Source organism: Excalfactoria chinensis, chromosome 1 (genome assembly GCF_039878825.1).
Source record: "Excalfactoria chinensis isolate bCotChi1 chromosome 1, bCotChi1.hap2, whole genome shotgun sequence".
NCBI lineage: Eukaryota > Metazoa > Chordata > Aves > Galliformes > Phasianidae > Excalfactoria > Excalfactoria chinensis.
Window position 1 is genome coordinate 51,901,035 of NC_092825.1, and position 26,540 is coordinate 51,927,574.

At 42.9% G+C, this 26,540-nt stretch overlaps 1 protein-coding gene across 1 annotated transcript; it reads left to right on the forward strand.

Moving 5' to 3' along the window:
* Nucleotides 1-5,291: 5,291 nt before the first annotated feature.
* NT5DC3 (5'-nucleotidase domain containing 3) lies at nucleotides 5,292-26,425 on the forward strand. Its single transcript, XM_072358838.1, has 14 exons — nucleotides 5,292-5,511; nucleotides 8,787-8,971; nucleotides 13,719-13,793; nucleotides 14,294-14,349; nucleotides 16,400-16,490; nucleotides 17,765-17,902; nucleotides 18,497-18,557; nucleotides 18,786-18,888; nucleotides 19,028-19,129; nucleotides 20,119-20,200; nucleotides 20,554-20,640; nucleotides 22,061-22,201; nucleotides 22,542-22,606; nucleotides 23,299-26,425. The coding sequence occupies exons 1-14, from the start codon at nucleotides 5,322-5,324 to the stop codon at nucleotides 23,558-23,560; spliced, it is 1,638 nt and encodes a 545-aa protein (XP_072214939.1). The 5' UTR covers nucleotides 5,292-5,321; the 3' UTR covers nucleotides 23,561-26,425.
* Nucleotides 26,426-26,540: the final 115 nt, after the last annotated feature.

Consider the following 26,540-nt stretch of genomic DNA (forward strand, 5'->3'; position numbering starts at 1 on the left):
CCTCCAACAATCTCCCCCAAGGTGCCAGTAGGCCACCCAGGCCACCCTAGGCCAGCCATCTCAAGGTCTTTCAGGTCCCACAGGGATTCATATAGTCTCTTTGTCCACCCATGCAGGGACTGGGAGTCTGTCTTCAGGGCAGCCTTGAGGATACCATTATAATGTTCAGTGAGTCCCACCCCAGCTGGATTGTATGGCAGGTGGAATCACCATTCAATGTTGTTCTCTTCTGCCCAATGCTGTATTGTTGCACCAGTAAAATGGGTCCCTTGGTCGCTCTCAATCACTTGAGGCGTCCCGTAAGCAGACATCGGTTTTGTGAGTGCATTAATTGTATATGCCTGATTTGCCTTTGGTACCGGATAGGCCTGCAGTAGCCCACTCACAGTACTGATTCAGGTTAGGGCATGTCTCACCCCTCAGACTGAGGGAGGGGCCTGATATAATCAACCCGCCATCCCTGGAGAGGACTGTATCCTCTAGCAATGTGGGCTGGTGTTTCAGGCAAGGATCTCAGTCTCATCTTTGAGCAAGTGTTGCAATCTCGACATGCCTGGGCAATGTCAGATAGTTGCATGGGCAGCTCCCATGCTTCTGCAGCTGCCTACATTATCTTTTGTCCAGCATGCTGTAGTTTCTGGTGTAACCAACAGGCAATGTTCTCAGACCATAAACTCTCAATCCATTGAATTTGGGCCAGTGTGTTGGCTTCATCATTTCCTGGTAACTGTAGGGGTTGATGAGAAGAGACATGGTAGGCGGATATTTTCCTTCCTGAATGGGACTCTTCTCTGGTGGAGCAACCAACATGTTCCCATACACCTAGATAAAGAAAAAATGAATTTGCATGCATGCTTCTACATGCCAGTTTATATTATCACATATTTTTCCCAGTATTTATTACACAGACCATGAAAAGCACAACTCAGTTTAAAGCTCAGTTGTTTGTTTTTAAACACCGATACACCATTCAGAAGAAAATATCTAGGCAACAGAATTACATAAAGGAAATTTGTTTATATACATGTGTACACTGCAGATATACATATGCTGTCTGAAATGTGGTGAGAAGGATCTTCAAAAACCCTGGAACTAGCAGCTTACACCAGCATATTTTACAGGCTGGTCCTGGCTTTCTTGGGAGAGCAAGGCTGCTGCCAGTGCAAGTTTCTCCATGTCACTTGGGCACTTCTGCTGCATGTGCGTGTTGTTGTTGAACTCTTAGTGAAACAGAGCAGAGTCTGGTCCTTTATGATGTGAGTGGGTGTCAATGGCAGTAGAAGACAATGTAATCGAAGTGTCTTCAGCCCACCTTTGATGGGCTGAGGTGTTACCCTGAAAAGAAAAGGCTGTCAAATGGACAGAAGTGCTTTATGAAATCACTCTACCTGTTCTTTGCTCTTTCTGTGTTGCCAGTCCTACTCACACACTGCATTTGGTGCTCCTGAGGCCAAAGATGAACCCAGCAAGAATGAGCCATCCATAGGCACCACTGACTTGCAGGAACGTGGGCAGCTGCCAGGATGTGGGCCCTTCTCCTCCTTCATGGGTTCCTAGTGGGAACACTGCAGACAGGAGTCAGGAGAGGAAAGGCACCCATTTCTGCCTGGAGCAGAAGCCTCGCCACAGCACACACTTGCATTGCTGCCTTTCCTGCTGTCCATCCATAGAATGAGTGTGGATGGATGGGTGAAAGAGAACATATATCAAAGGTCTTCAAGGACGTGGTGATATTATAAATGATCAAACTAGCAACTTTGAGAAAGTTCCCATGAGAAAGAAGAACTCAGCACTCATGATAGTAGGCGTGAGCAAAGTGTGCATTGTCACAGTGATAGGTGACGCAAATAACCATTTGGCCAATTGTAGATTGTCATGTTTATTATCAATAAGCTGTCTTAATAAACACTGAATCTTGCTGCTAACTCGTGTCATGTCATCTCTCGATTCCAAGCCTTGCTCTTGCAAATGAGCACTTCAGTCAGCTCTCAATGTGGAGTCTGCCGAGGGATTCTTCCTTTTCCCTCCGTCTTGCTCTGCCTTCCTCTCCTGCTGGCACCTGCATGCTTTCTTGTGGGACTGGAGGAGGGTCCTCAGGTGCCTCTCCATCGTGTCTAGTTCAGCCTCCATGAGGCACAGCAGGTCAGAAGCACCGATGTTCTCCTTTCCCCAGTGCTCCGTTCTTATGGAGGTTGAGGCTGTTTGTCCCGTTTCCTGGAAGAGACAGAGCATGGGCACAGTGAAAGGGATTCAGACTCATTTTGCAGAGCATTCCCCTGCAGGGCTCTGATTCATGTGCAGCTTTTCCTGCCCCACAGGACTGCCCCAAGCGGGGGGCTCATACCACCTCAGGCAGGCCCTGTGTAGCACAGGGATTTCCAATTGGGTGTCAGCCCCATGGCTGGTTAAGTCTCTGGGGAGAGCTAGTGGACCTTTGGGAGTCTGCTTTCTTTGGAAAACTTCACAGACAAGGCCTCTGTGGTTGACAGCTCCCCGCCTGTGTTGCCCTCCCCGCACGATCCATCTCAGTAGCTCACCTGTCCCCATAGCTGTCTTACTCTTCTCCAGAGGCCACGGGAAATCCACAGCAGACTCAGGATGCAGATGTGCTTTAAGACATCCATGAGGATCCAGGTTACAGATATTTGGTCAAAGCTGTCCCAGAGGTGGCCCAGAGTGTCGTGCAAGCTGAGGACTTTCTGCCTGGGGCCGGGGGACTGTTGCTTTGAGTCCTTTGGAGTGACAACCTTGCTGACCCTGTACCGGATCCATCTGGGTCTTTCAGAAAGGCCTAGCCGGCAGCGCCAGTTGTGGGCAGAGCACCGGGCATTAACGCACAGCTGCTGCTTGTGGAATGCTGTCTTTTGGTCCCCATCCCCCGTTGTTACGTGGCAGGTGGGTAGACCAAACCAGCAGGGCCATCTGAAGTTACAGTGCTGGGCATCAACAGGCAGCTGCTCCTGAGGAACAACCACAGTTTGTTTCCTATTCCCACACCTGATGGGACAGGTGGTTAAGCCAAGCCAGCAGGGCCAGCTGGAGGGCTTGGTCTCAACTGGATGCGTCTCTTCAGGAGGGACTGCCTTTTTGTCCCGATTGCAGATCCACGTAAAATAGCTGGAACAGCTAGGGCCGAATCCAGCAAATGGGGACACAGACAGAGCTACTGTCAGGAAGAGAGTCAGGCTGAGCTTCATCCTGTTCTCCCACAGAGATCAATCTCAAAAGCAGCCGTAACCCAGGGCAGAGCTCCAGCAATGACCAAGACAGAGTGGCTGCCCCAAATGTCTGTGCTGGGGGAGGCTGCCAATGTGACTTAAAGACCGATGTTACGTCCTGCCCTGTGATGTCGCAAAGCCTTTTGCCCCACCCTGGCCATAGGGTTCCCAGTGTTCCCTGGTGGATGCCATGGTGGTCGTTTGAGATTAGCGTCACCTCTCTGGCGATAAATTATGGCTGCCGAGTGAAAGTACCGTGCCTCTGTGCACGGGGAACAGATGTGTAACGCCAAAAGTCCAAATTTAATGCTGCGCAATAAACCTCATATACTGATACATGTAACCGCCCCAGATACTCGTCACCTCCCTGACTCCACCCCTGGTGCACGCAGGCACCTCCTACCCAATACCCCGCAATTAGGATCTTGTCAAGACAGAGGTCAGAGCTCCGAGGTGCTGCTCTGACAAAGCAGGAAGCCAACATAGCATTAGCCAGAAGGTTTTAGAAACCTTGGATGCAAGTTTAATGAAAGACTATTAGTAATAGCTGGGAACACTGTACTTCAGCTTCAACTCCATTTTGATTTCCCATCAGCAGTGCTTTCAGCCTAGTAGACTTAAATACAAGAAACATGCTTTGCACAAAAAACTATGAATGGAATTGTCATCTAGATTTGGACCAGCGTGGCTCCTTGGCATGCAGGAGGGCAGCCATGCGCCTACCTCGGGGTTGGGCCTCTACCCCTAAATCCCAGCTCCACTTCCTCTCATCCATAGAATCATTGTATGGTTAGGGTTGGAAGGGTTGCTCAAAATCCCATTCAGCCTGGCCTTGAATGCAAAGGTGGGGGCATCTACAAGCCTGTTCCAGTGTCTCACACCCAGCATTTGGCAGAATTGGAGCACAGAGAAGAAGAACTACACGTCCCAGAGGACTTCACGGTTGGAGAGGGAAATATGTCACGGAAGGGACACTGGCTCTCTCACTGCCTGGCATCTGGTGTGGGTGTGCTTCCAAGCCATGTCACCTTCAATTCCAAAGTAGTCTTCTCAGTCTAAGGAAAATCTCTCTCTTATTTTGCTTATTAGCCTCAGTTTCAATTAGATTGCATTATATTGTGTTATCTTGCATTCTGATATCATAGTAAAATAAATTTTCCTCCTTAGATCGTTGCCGCTGCTCTGTTAGTTTCCTCGAACCCAGCTCCCATCTCCCTACCCCTTTCCCTTTTCCCTTCCCAATAGCTGTGGGCCGGGCGGCCCATGGGCCTACTGCCTCTCCCTGTCACGGACACAGATTGATCTAGATAACTCCATGACAACGTCCTTATTAAAAAGTCCCTCCCCAGCTTCCCTGTGGGCCCCCATCAGGTACTGGAAGGCCTCTATCAGGTCTCCTTGGGGCCTTCTCCAGGCTGAAGAGCCCAAGCTCTTTCCCGCTGTCCTCATAGGTGCCTCCAGCACTCTGATCATCTTCGTGGCTCTCCTCTGGACCCACTCCATTAACTCCATGTCCTTTTTGTGTTTGGGGTTCTTGAACTGGACGCAGTACTCCAAGTGGGGTCTCCACTCACTTGGAGTGGAGCAGGAGGGCAGGCCCACCTCCCTCAACCTGCTGGTCACACTCTCTTGATACAACCGCGGATACGGTTGGCCTTCTGGACTGCAAGCACACATTGCTGCTAGCTTATGTTGAATCATCAAACGACACTCCCAAATCCTTGTCCTCAGGGCTGCTCTCAACCCATTCTCCACCCTGCTCAGGATTGCACTGAAACAAGTGCGGGGCCTCGCACTTGGTGTTGCTGAAATTCACGAGGTAGGCACGGGCCCACCTCTCAACCCTGTCCAGGTCTCTCTGGATAGCATTCCTTTCCTCGTGCCTGACGGCTGCTAATCATTTAAAGTTGCATTAGACTGGCCGTTCCTCTCCCTCCCCCCCCCCGCCGCAGCCCCTCCGTGAGGCGACAACCCCTCCTGCTCTGTGGAGGGGGTGGCACTACCTGCCGCCGGGTCGGGCCCGCCTCCCGTCTCGACACGGCCCCGGGGAGGAGCCCGAGGAAGTGACTTCAGCCGGCGGCGGCGGCGCGGCGGTTGTGGAGCATGGCAGTGGTGGCGCGGTCCGTGCTGGCTGCGGGGCGGGCGGGCTGCGGGCGACGGGGCCGGGGCCTGCCCGCGGCCGCCGCCGCTCCGTATTGCACCGTAGCCCCGCAGCGGGAGCGGCGCCAGCCGCCCGCTGATATGAGGAGCTACCTGTGGTCGCGCTACAAGGAGGCCAAGCGGGTCACCAAGGGTGAGCGGGGCATGGGGCGGGGGGCGCTCCAAGCAGAAGCGACCGAAACCCAGCGGCTGGGCCGGCGGGGAGCCGGCATCTGTCGTGCCGGGGTGTGCATTCTGAGTAGGGCTGCTGCTGGCCGGGGTGTTGTGTGCAGGAAAGTGGCTTCAGAAAGGGAGTCCGGCAGTGTGAGGTGCCCGCTGCGGTGGGCTTGTCTCACAGGAAAGTTGAAACTGCGAAGTTTTAGCTGAGTTTACTTCATCTTGCCTACAGCTCCATTAAAAGCACCGTGAAGTATATTGCTAATGCTGTGTCTTTTATGCCCGGCAGTTGTTTGGAGTGTGAGGATGAATGTAAGCAAGCCCTGCCCAGCTGGGCAGAAAGTTAGGGCTGTGCAAATGCCTCGGTTCCACGGAAATCCATAGAATTCTGTGCCCGTGTGTTGGTGCCCTGCCCTAGAACTCACTGCTTGGTTGCTGTCTGGCAGGCTGCAGAAGTTACCGTTTAAAGGCACAATTGGGTGGTGAGGAACAGCTGCACAGGGAAGCTGTGATGCCCCATCCCTGGAGGCACTCAGTGCCAGGTTGGATGGGGCCCTGGGCAGCCTGGGCTGGTGGGGGGCAGCCCTGACCATGGCAGGGGTTGGAACTGAGCGGGTTTTAAGGTTCCTTCCTACCCAAACCATTCTATGATTCCATGAAATGTAGTTTGCTCTCATCCTTGTTCTGATGCTTAGTGTTACTGAGCTGCTTGGGTATTACCAAGAGGTAGGTTGTTTCAGTGCTGTCGTGCAGGAAAGCAGTGCTCATCTGAATATTGCCGTAGTCTTGCATGTTTTGCCTTTGACAAATGGGAAACAAAAAAGAAATTGTAATGTAAGGCAGCCTGAGAATCCTGAGCCATGAGCTGGTGGTGTGTTTGGTCTGGGTGCAAATCAAATGGGCAGTGTTGCACCAGTGAAATAAGACCAGTGTTGCAGATGTCTGAAAGGCACTGTAGTCTTGGGACAGTGTGATAAGGGAAAAGAAGAGAGAATGTTTTTATTTTGAGTCTTTTTTTTCCTTTCCTGCTTTTGGAATTGTCTTTATTTCTCAACCCACACCCTATAATACTTCAGAGCTGAGGTCAGAGTGTAGGGCACCATTAAGGGAAAAGGCGGGTGCTGGGTGGGTGTGGGTCAGTGGCGGGGGAGATGAGTGCTTTTAGAATCAGTCAGAATACTTTATTACAGCCCGAATTGCCAAATGGCTTCAAGTATCTGGCAGTTCTGTTTCACTGGGATGCTAAGATGACTAACCTGCCGTGACTTTTTTGATCCAAGTTTTATAGGTTCTGTCTGCGAGCTGGAAAATCCAGGAGCTGTTTATAATGCCTGTTTTCAGGCAGCTGCTAGTTAATATGTGGTGGTGTTGGGTTTCTTTTGGTGGGATGTGTGTGAAATATCTGCTCAAAATGTGTTGCCACCACAATTGGTGTTTGGAAAAAGTACAACACCCATTCCAATGTTATAGTTTAAATAACATCACTTTGGAAGTTCACTTAAAACTCATGTTAGGACTTCAAGGAATTAAAAGATTCACGACTTATTCTATACAAGAAGACTGTTTTAGTAGCAGCGTGTCAAACTGCACCGGATTTTTGTTTTTTTTTCCCCCTCAATTAAGTGTGACAGTTATCCACTGTATTTCCATGAGTGATGACTGGAGGCAGGAGGTGATGCTTTGGTTGAGGCTTATTTTGTGATTGTTTATGAAGGATGTAGCTTTGCACGTCAGCTTCAGCGTGGCAAATTCCTGCTCTCTTACTCAGTGAATGAAATGCTGCACTTCATGTGAAACTTGGAAGGAAACACCATGAAACTGCTGTTCTGTCTCAGTGGATAGAAGGTGTTCCTGCCTGAAGTTGAATGGTTTCAGATTACTGGAATATCGACCATCTCTAAATTCCTTGCAGTGCCTTCCTGTCAGCTGTGCAGTGATCTTACACATTGCTTTTGTGGAAGAAATGCTATTTCCCTTCTTGTGAGTTGGTCAGGTTTTTCAAAAGGAAGCATTGTCTTTCCAAAAGATCTGCAGTACCCATGTCTGCCTGTCTCATTACTTTGGTTTCCCGTCATGATGGATGATGACTTTGATATTGGCCTTAGAGTTAAGGCTCGGTGTATCACAGTATCACAGTATTGTGCAAGTTGGAAGGGACCTTAGAGATCATTGAGTCCAACTCCCGGGATTCGAGCCTTTCTGTGTAGCAGAGCAGTACTTGTACCACTTGCGCCACAGGGGGGATTCGAACCCCGGGCCTCCGGTGCTGCAAGCAGCACTTTATACCACTGCGCCACCGGGGGCAGTGTAGAGGGTCTTCTTTCTCAGCATACTTTTCAAGTGAACATCAAGAGAAATGTACCCTTAAAAGTTGAAGCAATTTACACACATCAAGTATGCATGAAGAGAATAAGCAGAGTATTTTCAGTTTCTGGCTTGATGGAATGTAAGCATGCATTGCTATGCTTATTAAGCCATTTTAAGAAAGCGTGGCAATCACTTAAACTATACATATATAGAATTACAGTTGTTAGAAAAGACCATTAAGTTCACCTGGTCCAACTGCCAGCCCATCCCCACCATGCCCACTGACCACGTCCCTCAGTGCCACATCCACACGGTTCTGGAACACCTTCAGGGATAGTGACTGCACCACCTCCCTGGGCAGCCTGTGCCACTGCAGCATCATTCCTTCCAAGAAGGAATTGTTCCCAACGTCCAGCCTGTATATCTGTGTGGATAGAAATTGAGTAACATGGTACTCTTCATATGGTCAAGCAAAAATTCTAACAGCATCTGGTTAAAACAGTGGTAATTCTGTTCTTGGGGCAGAGCCTGGACCAAATAATGAGGGAAGACAAAGCGCTCAGAATAACAGTGATAACAACCCTCCATTCCTCAAACCCCAACATGAATTTTCAAGGGTATTATTAAATAAAAATGAATTGAGTTAGCAAAAACATTGTGTGTTGATTCTGGGGTTCTGTGTTCAGCACGATCCAGTAACGCATCTTCTGTTTCACTTGATCTGTTTGAGGAAAGCCTTCAAATAAAAACTGTGAGTCAATGACAAAGTAGGGATAGCATTTTCAGTAGCATCATTTTATTGAGGGTTCAATGATGTATTAGTATGAATCAGTTTAAATAGATTCCATCTTTGTTTATCTATATTTAGAAATTGTTAATGGTTTTCTTACAGAAACTGCAAAGCTGGTGTAACTTTTTTTCTCCCCCCCTCTCCTCTGTTCCCAGAATTAGTTCCTTCAATTATGAGTAACATGCTGAACCCGGATGCTATTTTTTCAAACAATGAAATGAGCCTGTCAGACATTGAAATCTATGGCTTTGATTATGACTACACGTTGGTCTTTTATTCTAAGCATCTGCACACATTGATCTTCAATGCTGCGCGAGATCTTCTTATTAATGAGCACAGGGTAAGTAAAATCATTGGGATTACAATAATTTTATGATTGAAGAGTACAACGGGTCATTTCTAGTTGAGCGAGATATAACTCATTTTTCATGCCTCAGCTCTGGCTTGGCTCCTTCGTAACATTTCGTACAACAGCTAACATGCAAACCACAGAAGTCCTGATTAATTCTCAGCTGCAGTTTGGAGCAGAGCACAATCTGGCAGCAGTCAAGGAACATTTTGTTTTCTTTGATTTTTTTATTTTATTTTATTTTATTTATTATTATTTTTTTTTTTTTTTAATTTTCACTTAGTCGTAGCAATAGGGTTTATTTGTTTGTTTTTACCTGATTGTCACTTATTGGAGTCACCCCCAAAATATAAGAAACTTCAGAGTTATTTTCACTGTTTTATGCACTTCTGTGAATGCAGTGATGAATTTCCGTACAGAATATTTTCATCCCATCTTCTTATGAGGTCTGTGATCATGTGGTGGTGCCTTTCTATGCTTTCAGCTTTTCAGATCAGTTACCTGAAGGGACAGTGTGTGCAGTGACACGACAGTGTGTGCAGTGACACTGTAACCAGAGGTTGGATATAAGAGACCTGAATAAGTGTTCAGCTCAGTAGTCCTTTAAGAGGGAGTGTGTATCTGCTGCCTGGCCAAGTGCTGTGTTTGTATCTGTCACCCATCAACATCTGGGCAGCTTGGGGGTGGGTTGGGGGTGGGAGGTGTTGCTGTATGTCAGGAAGCCAGGAAGGAGATGTTGAGAGGTTGCAGGGAAAACTTGAAGGTATGGGAGGAAAAAGGTCTAAAGCAAGTGTGGACTGGAGGAAGCATAAACAACTGCAGTGTAGGAATTGCAGGAAAATAAAAGGAAGAAATCTACGGACTAAATTAATAAAACTCCATGTGTGTCTTAAGCAAACTAAGCTTGAAAGTAGAATAACACCACCCATTCATGTTTCAATCGAAAGGTTAGGAGCTATATATAAATAATCTATAAATATCCCTGCAAGAAGAAACAAAACTTCACGGGCACTAGAAGCATACGCATTTGATCCCCCTAAAATTTTGGCATGCATTGGTAGCAATTTCTGTGGAATGAATAAATGCACTTTACTAAAGTGACTTGTTTCTTGGAAGGGCCTTTACAGTAGCAATAAGGAGACAATAAAAACATTACTCGGTTTTTATTATTTGAGTGGATTCTGATAGTAAAGTTATTACTGTTTGTTGTTTCAGTAAGAATCTCTCACGTTGTAGTGAGTGAAGCTCCAGTTACCTTCTGAGACAGCTTACTGAAGTGTATGATCATAGAATCATAGAACGGCCTGGGTTGAAAAGGGCCTCAATGATCATCTAGTTTCAACCCCCCTGCTATATGCAGGGTTGCCAGCTCCTAGACCAGGCTGCCCAGAGCCACATCCACATTGTCTTTTGGAGTTTGAGGGACAACAGTTTTTGTTAATACAAATTCCTTATTGGTCTTCTTGATGTTGCCTGGAAGCTTTTCCTAATGTTAGCACTGTTGATTATGATTGTCAGAGCATGGAAGATGACCAGTTTTGGTCATGGCAGTATAAGGTAATTACTCAAAAGCTGTGAAATACGTGGTAGGAAACGTGGAATTTCAAAGTGTGCTTGAAAGAATAAACATGAATTTAATGCTCATCTCACAGTTGGCAGCAAGTGTGGAATGTAAGCTCTTGTTCTTGGGTTTGTGTGTTTCCCCAACGTATGGGCCTTGTGCCACCTTTCTCAGGCTGCCGTTTAGTCCATATAGTATATATTACCACTACCAAAAGTGGTGGTGAGGGAATAAGTAAACAGTGCTATTTTTATCATTATTTTGTTTGGCTTGTAAGGAGGCTTTAATTTGTATGCCAGGTTGGGCTTAGTCTTTTGCTTGCACATACTGGCACACATGCAAAAGACAGCCTTCTGTCAGAATAAGTTGAAGTAGCCAAGCATGATGAAACTTGAAAAAGTCAAATTTCCTTGCTTGTTCTTGATGTGGCTGCTTCAGGCACGTGCAATGCACAGTGGTCTTTAATTGATCACAGTCCATATCCTCTTCTGTGTTTTGTTTTTTTTCCCCTTGTTTTGCTTCATGTTTCCTGCTCTGTTCTGCATATCTTCAGAAACAGTCTTCAGGCTTTCAGTTCTTTGTTGAAGTCAGGAGCCTCCCCTGTGTTCTCTGGAACCAATAGAAGGGATAACAGTTGAGAAGCTAAGAGAAGGATTGTGCTCATACCAAGCACAGGACTGTTTTCTTTAATTACAGGTGCCCATCTGCAGCATTGCAGAACAAGTGCACTTCTACATAGGCTAAGAACTTGTTGGAAAAATTAGGATTTTACTGTGTTTCAAAATAGCTAGTGCCTCTATTGAGGCTGCACAGCCTGTGTTTTTTTTTCCCCCTCAGCTTGTAAGCCAGTCATGTTAAGTATGGAGGCTGTGCAGGGAAGTGGATGAGGTACATCAAGTTCTGTGAGGTCTGTAGTGTGTGAAAAGGGAATGAAGAATCACCTTGCAGGTGGCTAATCAAAGAAATGAGTCTTCTCAAGCACTGTAAGAAATGATGGAGGCGTTTTGCCTTTTAAAAACAAAAGGGCATAGCCCCTAGCCTAAGGCACTTGCCTGACATGTAATTTTTTTCATGTTTTATGTTTTAAGTATGTCAAAATCACAACGAACTGAAAATGGGCCATTCTGATATGTGGTATGTTCTACCTATGCTCTTTATAAACAACCCGTGGAAAGAATACATGATTCAGAACTCTTCCTCATTAAAAAAATTGAGCATATGTGAAAGTGACCCCTTCAGGTTACTGATAATTGTTTTCCCATCTGTAGATAAGGAAAAGATAAGGAAACTTAGTAAAAAAACAGATGAGTACTGCTTTTTATTTATTTATTTATTTTATTTTTTTTTAATCACTGTGGTTTTTTGGAAAAGCAAGTTATCTACAGTGAAGTAACCAACAGGAGTAATACAGCTGGGGTCACTGTGATGCCTTTCTAATGTGACTCACTTGGGTGGTGTTCAGCACCATCCTTGCTTTGGGATCATAGAACCATAGAATTACTCAGGTTGGAAAAGACCTTGAAGGTCATCAAGTCCAACCACAGCCTAACCAGTAGCCTATCTCTAAATAAAAAAAAACACAACAACAACAAACCTCTGCTAAATCATATCCCTGCGTACCACATCCAAACGGCTCTTAAACACATCCAGGGATGGCGATTCAACCGCCTCCTTGGGGAGCCCATTCCAGTACCTAACCACCCTTTCTGTAAAGAAGTTCTTCCTAATATCCAACCTAAACTTGCCCTGGCACAACTTGAGGCCATTTCCCCTCGTCCTGTCACTTGTCACTAGTGAGAAGAGACCTGCCCCACTCTCACTGTAAGAACCTTTCAGGTACTGGAAGACGGCAATAAGGTCTCCCCTCAGCCTCCTCTTCCTCAGACTAAACAGCCCCAGCTTCCTTAGCCTCTCCTCAGGGCTGATTCTCCAAGCCCTTAACAAGCCTCGTTGCCCTTCTCTGGACCTGCTTTAGTACCTCCATGTCCTTCTTGTGCTGAGGTGCCCAAAACTGAACACAGTACTCGAGGTGAGGCCTCACCAACGCTGAGTACAGGGGCAGGATGACTTCCTTAGTCCTGCTCACCACACCATTCTTGATACAAGCCAGGATGCCGTTGGCCCTCTTGGCCACCTGGGCACACTGCTGGCTCATATTCAGCTGACTGTCCATCATCAGCACAGCAAGGTCCCTTTCCATCTGTGAGCTTTCCAGCCACACATCCCCAAGCCTGTAGGGTTGCCTGGGGTTGTTGTGACCAAAATGCAGGACCCGACACTTAGCCCTGTTGAAACTCATTCCGTTCACTTTGGCCCATCGATCAAGTCTATGATCAGATCAAGGATCTGATCTTTGATGGACCCTGGGATGTACTGGCTCCACAGATGCAAGACTGGTGTTAACACTCTAGACGTTCAGGTGTATCTGTTTTAAGATGTAGCCTGTTGAATACTTGGAGAAGGTGATTTTAAGCCTTTGCTGAACTTCACCTTTCTGTTAAACCACTGACTGGGTGCAAAGTGCCTATGGGCCTGGCATGTCCTGCTGATCAGCAGCTGTGTCTGGCAGTACCACGTGCTATGTGAAATTCCTGGGGTCTGCACTCTTACCAACATTACTTTTTTGAAGTCTCCTGCAAGTGAAAAGGCATAACCAATTGTAGCTGTACTCTTAAAGCCTTGTAGTCTTAACAAGCAGCAAATGTCTTAGGAAGTCTGACATTTTTGTACACTCCTGATTTTTGGGGTGTCCTGTGTGGACTGAGGGCTTGGACTCGGTGTTCCTTATAGAATACCTTGAGTTGGAAGGGACCTATATTTCTAAGCTTACTTTGTGGGAAAAATTCAGAGTACAAGACAATTCAGCAATTAAAATGTTAATTTAGTCTATTTTCATGGGTATATGTATTAAAATCTCTTTAATCACGAGACTGATGTTCACAGTTAATTAAAAGGTGGATGTTCAAGTGCTGTACTTGACTTGGGTTTAAAATGTTGGCTTGTCTCACGCTGTGTGTATGTTCCTGTGAATCTCAGCTTATTTAAAAGCACTTCTAATGGCTGGCAGGAATGAGAAGCAGATAAACCATAGGCTTTTCAAATTATGCAGAAACAGGTTTTTTTTTAATTATTATTTTCTACTTAAAATAATTTTAAATCCATTTCCTTTTCTCTTAGTATCCTGCAGAAATAAGGAAGTATGATTATGATCCGAATTTTGCAATAAGAGGACTTCATTATGATGTGCATCGGGTATGTATAAGTATCTTTCTTTGTTAAGAGTTGCGTAGTACTGAAAACCTAGCTAAAGGAAATGAATGAGTCTCTGAAGTCTTCGATCTCTCATTCTGTGTTGTGTAAGGATTTTGGTGAATGTTTTCCTTTTGTTGTGAGCTTGTTTTTTTTTTGCTTTCGTTTTTGATCTTGTGTGTTCTGGGTGCCTTGTGGGGAGAAGGGGAAGAGTACAGCAGAATGAACCTGAAGTGCGCTGCTGTTATTAGAAAAAGATACTTCTTCGTGGCTGAATTGTTTGTGACTGGATGTTTGGTGACTTTTGCAGGCCCAAGGTTGAAATCATTGATTGAAGTACTTTGAAATCACTGATAAAGTATTTTGGAAGTAATAACAGCGGTTGAAGGGAAAGTGCTCAGTTGGTCTGGAACCCAAATGGTTACAGATGAAATTGCTCTTTTAAAGTTCAATTTCAGATAGTTGACATGCAATTAAAGTTGACTTTTTTTTTTCCTTGCAAGGCGTTATTAATGAAGATCGATGCTTTTCATTATATACAGCTAGGAACAGTTTACAGGTAGGTGAAATGATTGCTTGCATTAATAAGAAACCAAATTTGCTGTTGCTTTTGAATCTTGTAGTTGCCTTTATTAGTGTGTACCTTGGCCCATATCAGAAGCAGTGCACTGAAAAAGCACAGGCATGAATGAGTATTGCAGTCTTACTGGAGGGGGCTTCTTTGCACCTCTGTGTATATACACAGACACTAGCACGCATTTACTAACTCAATACAGTACAGCTAATTTTCTCAGTCCAAAGCTGGTAATGCTGGCAAGCTGGTTGGTCACATAGTGCTGAGTCACTTTGTTTCCGGCTGTTAAATTGTGCTGAAAGACATCTAAAAATACCCTGACTTCTCCGCTGGTGCTTTCAATGTAAACAATTGCTGCAGAGTGCCCGTTAGCATGTCTTTAGCGTGGCTGCAGATACGCTTGAAAGGTCTTGCTGTGTTTGCGCTGAGCTTTCAGGTTTACACACATCATTGTGCAAGTGTGATTTAGTCGAAGCACAACCACTTTGTGTCCACGCAGAGTGATGCTCAGTGAGTGTGCTGAGTTCAAGTCCCATTGGCAGTCTCTGTGCTGTGCTTTCTTGCGTGTGTGTATTTGTAGGCTAATTATAGTGCTGAAAATAGTAGGACTTGCCCAAGTGTGAGACCTTGCGCTGAGAGATTTTGAGCAATTGTGGTACTGTTTTAATAATGCACATTTCCATTAGCAGCAATAGAAGCACTACGTAGAGGAACTACGATGCTTTTAGTACTATGTTTTGAGTGGAATTAAATAAACTTAGTAGTTCTACAGCTAGACTGTGAACTTTGTCCAGACCCTGGGTCTCTTAGAAAGACTGATGTATTGCTTTACCAAAAGTCTCTCTGGATTTTACGTATGTTTCTCTTCTCTCTTGATCTGCACTTAAATACTTCCTTATTTAAAAGAGTGCATTTCTTAGCAGTACTCAAGTACTGTTTGGCATAGTTGTCTGTGGAGTAGAACCTGAGTCAGTCCTTGATTCTGATATTATTGCTTGGTGTACATTTAACATTTTTGTTGCTTGTCTTTCTGTTTCTTGATGTGGAGTAGATGACACTAACTTTTTAGTATATATATTTTTTGTAATATAGGCAACTGCTTTGCTCTTGTACAATACTAACGTGAATGCTGTAGTTCTACCAGCAGTAGCCTGAAGCTATATGTAAATCAATGTAGCATTGAAAACTGCAGAATGGGAGCTGATTGACGTGGACCTCTGCTACCACAGCAGCTTATATGTTATGCCCTTCTTCTGCAAGCCTAATATTAACTCTAATAATGGAAACACTGGCTTATTCAATGTTTAAACACTTTGGGGTGAGACCAAGAAAAGGAGTCACTGAAATAAACTATCTTGCTTACAAGGCTGCAGTGGAAAAAAACATAACAAAACAACCCACAAACATAAGTAGACTTGGAGAAAAGGGCCAGATGATCTGACTTCTGTGTCCTCCCCCTCCACTTACATGTCTTCTGGTGATGATTATTGTGTGTATTCAGTGTTTTAGGTGCTCCAACACAAGATACTGTTGTGGTACATCTATATTTTAATTACTTGTCAACAATCCTTCAAGTAATCTTAAATGTTGGGAAACTAAACTGTTGGTACAGCTTAAACTCTTGCTTACAGGTTGTGTGTGTTCTTCTTTCCTGGAATCTTCAAGGTCATAATGCAGAATAGTCTGGTTTACATACTATCGCATCATCAGTGCTTTAAGAAACAAAAGCAGAGTGAGGAATTACTTTAAGAAGCTTTCTACAAACCCTTCAGGCAGAGTTTCAATGGAGGCTAATTAGCCTTTTTTCCTTTTAAGAAAGTAAAAGACTTAAATTTGGAATGCGTTTGGCATGCGTCAGCCTGTTAAAATATTACTTCTGTAAGGAGAGATGCTGTTTTAACTTGGACTAATGTGTTCCTGTGACATTGTTGGTATTTCAGTAAGCTCCAGACTTAAGTGCTAATCTGATAGATTTTTGTTCAGTAATTTACTTCAGAATTTTAGTGTGACTTTTGAACCTTTTGTTATTTTCCAGAGGCCTCAGTGTTGTCCCAGATGAAGAAGTCATTGCAATGTATGATGGTTCCCACGTTCCATTGGAACAAATGAGTGACTTTTATGGAAAGGTAAAAATATTAACTGCTGTTTACAAACGGAATTATCTTTGTGTTTTTCTTTTTTTTAGTGGAGTGGGATAGGGTTTACATTTTGTTCTTGTTCCTGCTGTTATGTTTTCCTCAATAACTGGTTGACTTATGGTGTTAGATAAGAAGCTTTCTCTCTGATGTGACAAATACCCATTTTCTCTTACTTGCATTAATTTCTTTTTACTGTTCTCTTGCCCAGTCATACGTACAGAAGTAGAATACTGAGAAGTCAAGTGACTTAATCAGTAGCACAGCAGGTCCGATAAAGGCTGTGAAGTGAACCATGTCTGATGCCTTACCTTCATACTGAACTTAAAATTCCCACGTAATTCTCGCTTGTGGTCTCTAGAGCAGCTGCAATAGTTCTGAATATAAGCCTGGAACCTCTTAGAGGGTGCCTTGGTCTTCAGTGCTATTATTCTGTTGATCTTCAAAAGGAAGGTGACAGGTCAAACTTAGACAGAAGTTGTCCCCTCTGAATGTCAGAAAACACTTTTTTAAGTGTGAGTGTGACTGAGCACTGATACGGGTTGCCCAGACAGATTATGGAGTCATTTCCTTGGATGTATTCCAAAGCCTCTTGGCTGTGATCTTGGACAACCTGCTGTAGGCCCTGCCAGGTGACCAGGTGGCCACCAGAGATCCATTCTAGCCTCAACTGTTCTATAGTCTTGACCAGTGTGTTGTTTTGAAGAAAGATGCCTGGTTGTTTTGCCCTCTTAAATATTTATTCCTGTACAGCGAGATCCTCTACTTAACTATATTAACTATAGTTACAACTTTTGTGGAGTGGATGTCTGTTCTTACACTAGTTATTGTAGATACAGCATTCATTCTTTTCAGGAAGGCAAATTATTTTGCAGTCCTTGTCAGCATTTCATAAAATACAAAAACAAACATTCCCTTCCTCCTTGCCCCATAACAATACTGTTTGCTTGTAGAATTGTAGGCATCCAACAAAGAGGTCTCTATATGGTTCTTTTGACTTAGCTGAACACTCTTTTACTGCTCCTGAGATAAAATACTGCTCTTAAAGCAATGGTTCTTCATGGTAGATTTTCAGAATAAAGCCAATGCTTTCGTCAGAGTTATTTTATTGAGTCTGATTATTCAAAAGAAACCCTCATACAGTGAGAAGAGTGGTAGCAAAAGCGAAGTATTTTCAATTAATCTGATTTTATTTTTTTCTATTAAATGAAGTGTTCCAGTTTGAGAGTCAGTGTCAGACCGTTTTTCTTTTTTTTCATTTGTAGAGCTCACAAGGAAATACAATGAAGCAATTCATGGATATATTTTCCTTGCCAGAGATGACACTCCTTTCTTGTGTGAATGAATATTTTCTGAAAAACAACATAGATTATGAGCCTGTTCATCTGTACAAAGATGTCAAGGTACTAACTTTGAAGACGTTTGTGTGTCTTGTCTGTGTGCATCTCACAAGGCTCATCCTGCTGCATTAATTGCAGTGAAATACCTCAGCTTCAGGTTTTGTATGGTGTAGTTATTGTTGTAAAACTATGAACTTCAGTACAGCGATAGCAAACCTTGGGGAAAAAAAGCAGTAATTTGGCAATTTGTTTTAAAAGTCATGTTCTGTGGTAGTTATTTTTTCTATAGGTTTGGGGTTTGGCTAAGAGGAAAGTGAAGAAGCTCTCATATGTTAGTAAAGCTTCGTTTGCTTATTATTGAAGCTATACTTGCTAGCAGGAATTATAAGAGGCTGTGGGGAAACACCCTCTGGGGTCTCTGTCACAGTTGTTACAAGCCCATCTCGTGCTTCCTGAAAGTATGAAGGAGTTTTCTAGAAGAACAAGCTTACTTTGTCTAGTGGTGGTATATGCGTAATGAATACCACGTGGCATTTCTGTGAAGCTGAAGATGTAATTCAGGGAATGCAATTATTATAAAAGCAAGTGATTACTATTCAGTTTTTCATACTTGAAAAGATCTTTCAGTTCTTCAGTGCTCTGTTGATTTCCTGACAGGATTCAATCAGGGATGTCCACATCAAAGGAATAATGTATAGAGCAATTGAAGCTGATATTGGTAAGTGCTAATGACATCATCTGTCAAGACTTTTTTTTCCCCGATAAGGAAGCCAGAATGATCAATATATTATTTAAGATTGCGATTTCTAGACTGTAAAGCTTGAAAGAGGTATCACCATTTATCTAGAGTGCCTCTAATAGCCTCAAGCTTGGAACCCTTGGTTGAACACAGAAAACTGTTCACTTGAGAAAGTGGAGATTAACATATTTTCCTTAATCCTCACAGAGAAATACATCTGTTACGCTGAACAAACTCGTGCAGTGTTAGCTAAGCTGGCTGATCATGGAAAGAAGATGTTTCTTATCACAAACAGTCCCAGCAGCTTTGTGTAAGTGAAGTCATTTTCTGTTTGACTGTCAGTTTATAAAGGACGGGGAGGGTGACACTGAGTGTAATTTATTACATTGCACTAGTAGCAGTTGCACTTCTGTTATACTTGGCTGTTAATAACCTTCTGCCCTTTTCAGGGACAAAGGCATGAGGTTCATAGTTGGCAAGGACTGGAGGGATCTCTTTGATGTGGTCATTGTACAGGCTGATAAGCCAAACTTCTTCAATGATAAGCGAAGGTGGGTATTTAGTAAAGACAGTTTCAAGCAGCTTGTTCAGTATAAGACTGTAAAGCATGTTATATGAAGTATTTTGACTCGGATATGAAGTAAAATAAAATTGTATTTCATGAAATCCTGTTTCAAGGTCATTACAGAATATAGGAGCACCCTTTTTTGAAGTCTAAATTTTACCATTTCTTACCTGAGAATGTTCCAGTAGCTGCACAGGTGTAATCTCCTGGACTGAGTTAGCCACAGAGGCTGTTTTTAACACCTTAGCACGTAGTTTAGTTAAATGTTCCTCTAAACTTGGGAGCTGTTGGTACATTTCGGAGGTTACTCTTCATTTGGAAATGTTTTTATTGCTAGTGGTTATGTTTAGTCACATGTAGTAGTTGAAGGGCAGACTGGCTGACAGGCTGTAATATTTGGACTGCTTGTTCAGTTAAGTGAATACATTTGTAATGTGTAAGCTCTTCTGATACTTGAAAGTGATCTGTTCCTTTCTATGTACTTACATATTCAAAAATGACATAGAAATAGGATTTTTTTTTCTCCTTTGCTCTGTTTTCTGCTTAATTTCAAAGGCAGTATTATTGTTCTTTCAGCCCTCAGTTCAGTGCTGCCTTCCTCAGTCATTCAGTTGTACAAAGTGAGATACTGGGCAAGATTTTAAGTATTTTCATTCTTTTTTTACATTCTTTCCTTAATAGCAGATCACTGACCCTTTTCCCCCTCTGTCTGTGGAGGCTGATTCCCTGCCCTAGTTCAACAGTTGCTCATAAACTCTGTTATAGATGTCATCAGTATACTGCATAGAGACATTTACCTGGCTAAAGTTGAAGTTTCAGAACTTTGCTTTTCCTCTTACAAAATATTCCGTTGCTAGACAGTGCGTTCTCCTTTTGAAAGAAGAGTACTTTTCATATCAGGATGCTTGTAGAGGTCTTGTAGGAATTCTATCACACTTCACAGCAGCGTAACAATTGTGTATAATTCTATTCTAGACCATTTCGGAAGGTGAATGAAAGGGGAGTGTTGCTTTGGGACAAAATCCATAAACTGCAGAAAGGCCAGATCTACAAACAGGTAAACTTCCAGTGATTTCCTGCACTTTCAGTTCAGATTTTAATACCAATTTCCTAGAGTCCCAAACGTCTTCAGCTATCACAAAGACTTGGAAATGGTTTTTAAGGTTATATTAATAATTTAAGCAGTGTGAGTTGATTGTTGGCATTGTATCCCTGCTGTGTACTTGCCTCTTAAAGTGCATATGAAAAGTAAACGTACTGCTGAAATGACATGTGAAATTTGGGATTCATAATCCATCAACTGAGGGCAAGACTCTTGGTGTAGAAAAATTAAGTGCATGCTGAATTGCTTTCTCTTGCCTGTGATAGTGCAAGTTGCGTGCTGTCACAATGTATGTGCTGTTTCTGTAGGGCAACTTGTATGAATTTCTGAAGCTGACTGGTTGGAGGGGATCTAAGGTGCTCTACTTTGGTGATCACATCTACAGTGACTTGGCAGTAAGTAGCTTACTCTCATGAAACAGCATGAAAGCTGAGTCTGTTTGTGCCCCTCTCTTCTTCCACGATTATTCAGTAAAATGCTCTTTATTGAGAAGTTTCTGAATGCAACAAAATCAGAGTTGGTAGTAAGCAGTGTTGCTTTTCTTGCATTAAAGAAAACTGGTGCCACAGAAGGCTGATAATATTTTCCACCTGACTTTTGTAGCATTTAACTTGCTTACAGGCCAGGGATTCACAGAATCATAGAATGGCTTGGTTTAGAAGGGACCCCAAGGATCATCAAGTTCTTACCCCCTGCAACAGGCAGAGCCACCAGAACTGGTACTAGACCAGGCTGCCCAGGGCCCCATCCAACCTGGTCTTGAACACCTCCAGGGATGGGGCATCCACAGCCTCTCTGGAAAGCCTATACCAGCTCCTCACTACTCTATCTGTGAAGAACTTCCCCCTAACATCCAGTCTAAACCTTCCCTCACTGAGCTTAAAACCATTCCCCCTTGTCCTACCACTAACGGGATGGGAGTTTGTAGTTCTGATCCAGGTACTGATGGTGTCAGATGTAGTAGAAAGTAAACATGGACATCCCAAAGTACAGAATGTAGCTGGTCTGGATGACACTTGCTACCAAATGTAGTAAGAACTGGATGAACTTCTGTTTTGAATGGTAGGTGGAAATTCTTCTGTCACTAATGGTAAGCTGACGTTCTTCCCAAGATCTTGTGAGTTTTGTAGCCCTGTTTGCCAGGTGTCTTCTTACTATCTTACCAGCAAATGTGCTGTTTGTTGCTGTCACATCAAAATAAGTTACCATCTCTTAACTCTTACATAATTGATTGTATATAAATACCTTTACAAATGTGAGTGTCAGCAATGTGGTGATAACATGTTTCAGCAGCAGCTGTAAATATTTTTGCCCCAGTCTGCTTTTAAACAGGAAAGTAAGCCTGGGTGTTTCAGAGGGCTCCAAGTCAAAGGAAGAAGAATTCTGTGCTCTTTGTGCTTCTTCCATTGTGCCAGGTAGCAGTTGTCTCACCTTACAATCGTCAGGAGAAACTTGAATAGCTGGAAACATACAGTTTCCCCTAGATGCTTCTGGCAGCAAAAGAGATCTCATCTGTAAAAGGAATTTCCTACTGTTTCCTTTAAACCTAAAGAATTAGTGTTTATATGCAGCTACTCATCGTCATTCTCTGTGAAAATATGGGATTTGGAACATACTCTAAAATTAAAACCTGTTGCATATTGGCGCAATTAGGTTCAGCAGTTTAATGTCTGCTTAATGCAGAAGAAGCAATTAATTTAAATTAATACCCTTTGGAATAAAGAATGTTCACATTCTCCAGTGTTTAAGCAGATGTGAGTGGGTTCTTTTTTTTTTTTCTTGCTAATTGCATCTTTATTTCTTCTTGGTAAATAGGATTTGACCCTGAAGCATGGCTGGCGCACTGGTGCGATTATCCCAGAGTTACGATCAGAGATTAAAATCATGAACACAGAGAAGTACATTCAAACCATGACCTGGCTGCAAACTCTGACAGGATTACTGGAACACATGCAGGTTTGTTCTGTGTATGTGTAATCAGTTCTGTATAGCTTAAGGGATCCAGCCAAGTTTCTAAATGCTGGATATTGATGTTGTTAGTACCTTCTGTCTCACTGAAGTTCCACAGTTCAACTGCAGATAAATGTGGTTACTTGCAATGATTACTTTTGTCATAATCTTAACCTCTTTTTCCACTGGTTGCTCTGGATTGATTCCTGCTTTCAGTTAATTAAAACATGTTAACTTTTGTATAGTGATCTCGGAAGCATTGCTCTTGTCCTATTAGCTGATAAGGGTGTATTAATGGGCAGGTTCATTGATGGGGTATCCTTTGTTGCCTGTCATCACATTCCAGGTTCACCGTGATCCTGATTCACAAATGATTTTAGAAGAATGGAAGAAGGAAAGAAAGGAGTTGAGGTAAGAACAAAGGAGTTAAACTATTTGCATTATTCTTCATGATAGCAAAGAGTTTGATGTGGTGTTTTCCACAGGCTTCCCTAGAATTTAAAGTAAATGAAATAATTAAAGCTTGGTGAAGACTATTTAACTCGTCTTTAAATTAACTCCTCTTAAGTTTTTGTGTATGTTAATCTAAACTTTATTTTGTAGGCTTTTATCTCTGGGACAAATAGATGCCATTAGGATTTAGATGAAGGCTGAAGTCTTATTTCACTACCTCTAGAAGTAAAGGCTTAAGATGCCATTTTTCTGAAGAAGCAACTTCTCACTGCTTATAGTGGGGAAATATGAATCGTAGAATATCCTGAGTTGGAAGGGACCCACAGGGTCAGAGTCCAACTCCTGGCTCCACAGAGGCCCACCCAAAAATCAGACCATGTGTCTGAAAGCTTTGCCCAAATGCTTTGTGAACTCCAGCAAGCTCTGTGTCAGAGCTATTCTCTACTGTGATGACTGTTTCTGGGCCACTTACGTGCAGGAGATGTAAGCACTTCTTAGGCTGTGCATTTAAGTGGTTTGAAGCCAAATGGCAAGGGAGTAACACAGAGGGCAGATTATAGGAATTGCTTCAGATTCTGGAAATTAGTTGGTGTAAAGAGATGCGTGCAGGTGTGTTCCCTTCATTCTTTGTTTTTTCTTTTGGGGGACAGGGAAGTGAACAGGAATTTCTTCAACGCACAGTTTGGAAGCTTATTCAGAACAGATGAGAATCCCACTTACTTCCTCAGACGTCTCTCTAGATTTGCAGATATCTACATGGCATCGCTGAGTTGTCTCTTGAACTATGAGCCTGATTACACGTTTTATCCAAGAAGGACTCCTTTGCAGCATGAACTTCCTGGCTGGTCAGACCAGCTGTGCACCGGTACATTCAGAATACCCTTCCTACAAGAGACAGTTCAGGTCAAATAAGCACTTGCCTTGTTCTCTCTAAAATTGGCTTTTTTTTTAATTTTATTTTATTTTACTTTAAATTTTTGGAATATAGATGTATTTTAAGTCACTTAAATCGTTACCTTGATTTAGATGTGATTCATACTTGTGCTCATAAAGAAAAGTACTTATTTTCTCTCTTCCTGCTCAGAGATGTAAAACCTGTTCTTACACACAGAGCATATGCTGGACTGCCAAAATAATTGTGGTCTGGGTGCATGGAAAGGCTGACATTCAAGGGTGTTTGCCTTTGTTGATTTGAAACTTGGAACTACAGCTACGTGATTTAGAGAGAGCTATGCTGTCCCTTCAGGATTCTAGATGCAGTCTGCAATAACTCTTGGCACTCAGAAGCATAAATCCAGTATTAGCAATGTGGTGTTATGCAGTTACCAGCCAGTTTATGGTGAGACTTAGAGAGATGGTGTAAGGATTTTAACTTTGTGCTGCTATAGCTGGCATGTTACTTGTAACTGATGTAACTGGTATGGTGTGTGTGTGTGCATCTCTGCTGCATTATGGTGGCTGCCATACAGGCTTGCTCAGGTGGCTGGGCTCTTTTCCTGACTGTACATCTGTGCTTGGCCGTATGTGGACCTGAGCCTAAGCCTGACAGTAATGGGAAGCTTGGGCTGCTTCAGCTTCCTTCTGTTTGCTTTTAGATATGTTTCTTTCTTAGTTTTTAAACAAACTAAATATCCACTCTCTGATAATAAAGCCATTTCAGGAGGTCTAGCAGGGTGCATTTTAAAGTGAAAGCAGAATTCCATCAGACTTTGGGTCGATACAAAATGCTGATTTTTACATTTCTAAGTGTCTTACAGTGGCATGCAATGCAGTTTAAGAGCTCCCTTGGAGAGAATGTATTTCATGTAGCCTTCAGAAATGGGCTTCTGCATTCAATACTACATACGCACAATGGGTAAACGAGTTGGGGGGAGGGGGAAGGTGAAGAAGTATATAAAGAAAGAAAAACAAAACCAGAATTAACTGGTGGCATTATTTTTTAGCTGAAACCCCCAAAGCTGAACTGGGGGTAATGGACAATTTGTATCAAGCAAAACAATTCTGACCGTGCAGATGAGAACTTCTATTGAATTACTAAAATTGGAAGCAAGGCATGAAAACAAAACTTTGGGTGGCATAAATGATCCAAAGATTTGAGCTGAAAATCTCTATTTTGCACAAGGAAAACATCTGTTGATGCGTTTCCTCCAACAGGCACTTTATAGAACTGCTATGTGGTTGTTTTTAAATTGGGATGCTTTCTTTTCTCTGCATCCAAAAGAAAGCTTTCTTCTTTTTTTTTAGTGTTTTGTTTTCTGAAGTGGTGCTTCCCGCTCCAGCCATCTTAGAAAGCGTATAAATGATTTAATGGCGTTCACATTTTAGTTAAGGTTTCCTTTGTTAAAAGCATGACAGTTAACAAAATACACATAGAGTTTGGTATCTTTCATTTTAGGACATCGTTTGGTTCCTACCGTGATTGTCAGGTAGACAAGCTTTTGGTGACCAAAAGTTTTCCTATTTGTTTTTAACCTGTCTTACGTGTACGGATCTGTACCGAATTCAAGGTGTGATATCTTTAATGTTTTTAAAAGCATATTTGCAAAGTAATGAATGTATCTTAATCTAGCCTGCACAATTTCATATGCAGTTTTCCTGTATGCTTGAAATCAGTCTGAAAGCCTGGAGATGTGCTTGTGGGTTTTCTGTTTGTGGTTTTCTTGTGCTCCTGCTTCAGACTTGACATGCAACACTCCTGAAGTGTGTGTGTTTAAACAGATGAGTGCGCCTGAAATGAGGGAGCTCATCTGACAGTCCTGCTGTTCTGGGGAAAAATGAAAGATGATTTTGCAGAGTTAGTTGGGCTTTATCAGGATAGGTGCTGCTGGGGCTGTGCAAGAGATTTGGCACAGTTTGATGAAACAGGCTGTTCTGTGAGCTAAGCTTTGGGGATGGAAGCATCTCCAATTTGCCTTGGGTTCCTCATCATCATGCTCAGCCAGAAGTGAACTTGGTGTTCCTCTATATAGCACTTTTCTTGTTCTAGAGATCTCAATGCACTGTTTAAACTCAAACAAAAAATGTATGTCCTTCATCTTGCTGCCAGCAATGAATAGTACTGTTACTCAGTTCTGCATTATTGAATTTAATGATGCTTTGGCTAAAGCTCTGATGTTGATTCCTTGGAATCTGGCCTGGAGTCAGTTTGTTTGCCCTGTTTTCCCATGATAGCCAGGAATGGTTGGATGATGTTCGCCACGCACTGCCCGTTTTGATTAGAGACAGTTGTTTCCCTCTCTCACCTTAGAAATCTGTCCCATGTCTGTACAAAGCTACCTGACAACAGCTGGCTGAAATAAACCTTGTCTATATTGCATGACTTCTCGAAATAAACAGCACTGCATGACAAAAGAAATGAATTACGGGAGAGTTATGTTCTTTTAAAACTATATGCAATATGAGTTTAAGTGGGAGTCCTAAAATGTAGCATTGATTTTTTTTTTCTTAGTCTTTTAAAAGAATGTCTTGCATTTTTATAATGGTTTCAAGGAACTGGAGCTGTATACCTCTGTGTTCTCTGCATTATTTATTTGAACCCTTCGTTACTGACTTCAGAGATTTTTCTGAATGCATTGAAAGGGCGATGTCTGTTTCTGTTCATTTTGGGAGCACAGTTCATCGGAACACTGAAGTAAGAAGAGTTTCTTTTATTTCCTGTTCTATCAAGAACTCAAGAGAATCAATAGTCAGGTAAAAGAAGAGATTAATGAACTGTGGAGACATTTTGTGATGAAGATATTTAATGATGACTACAGAAATAAACGCTTGGACTTTATCTTCTGGTCCTTATGAGTGTTAATTTTTTTGGTAATGTGGGAGAAGGAAGGAATATGAATTACATTGCTGTCTGTGGACTTCATATAGTTACACATGAGGTTCCCCTGATGGTCCT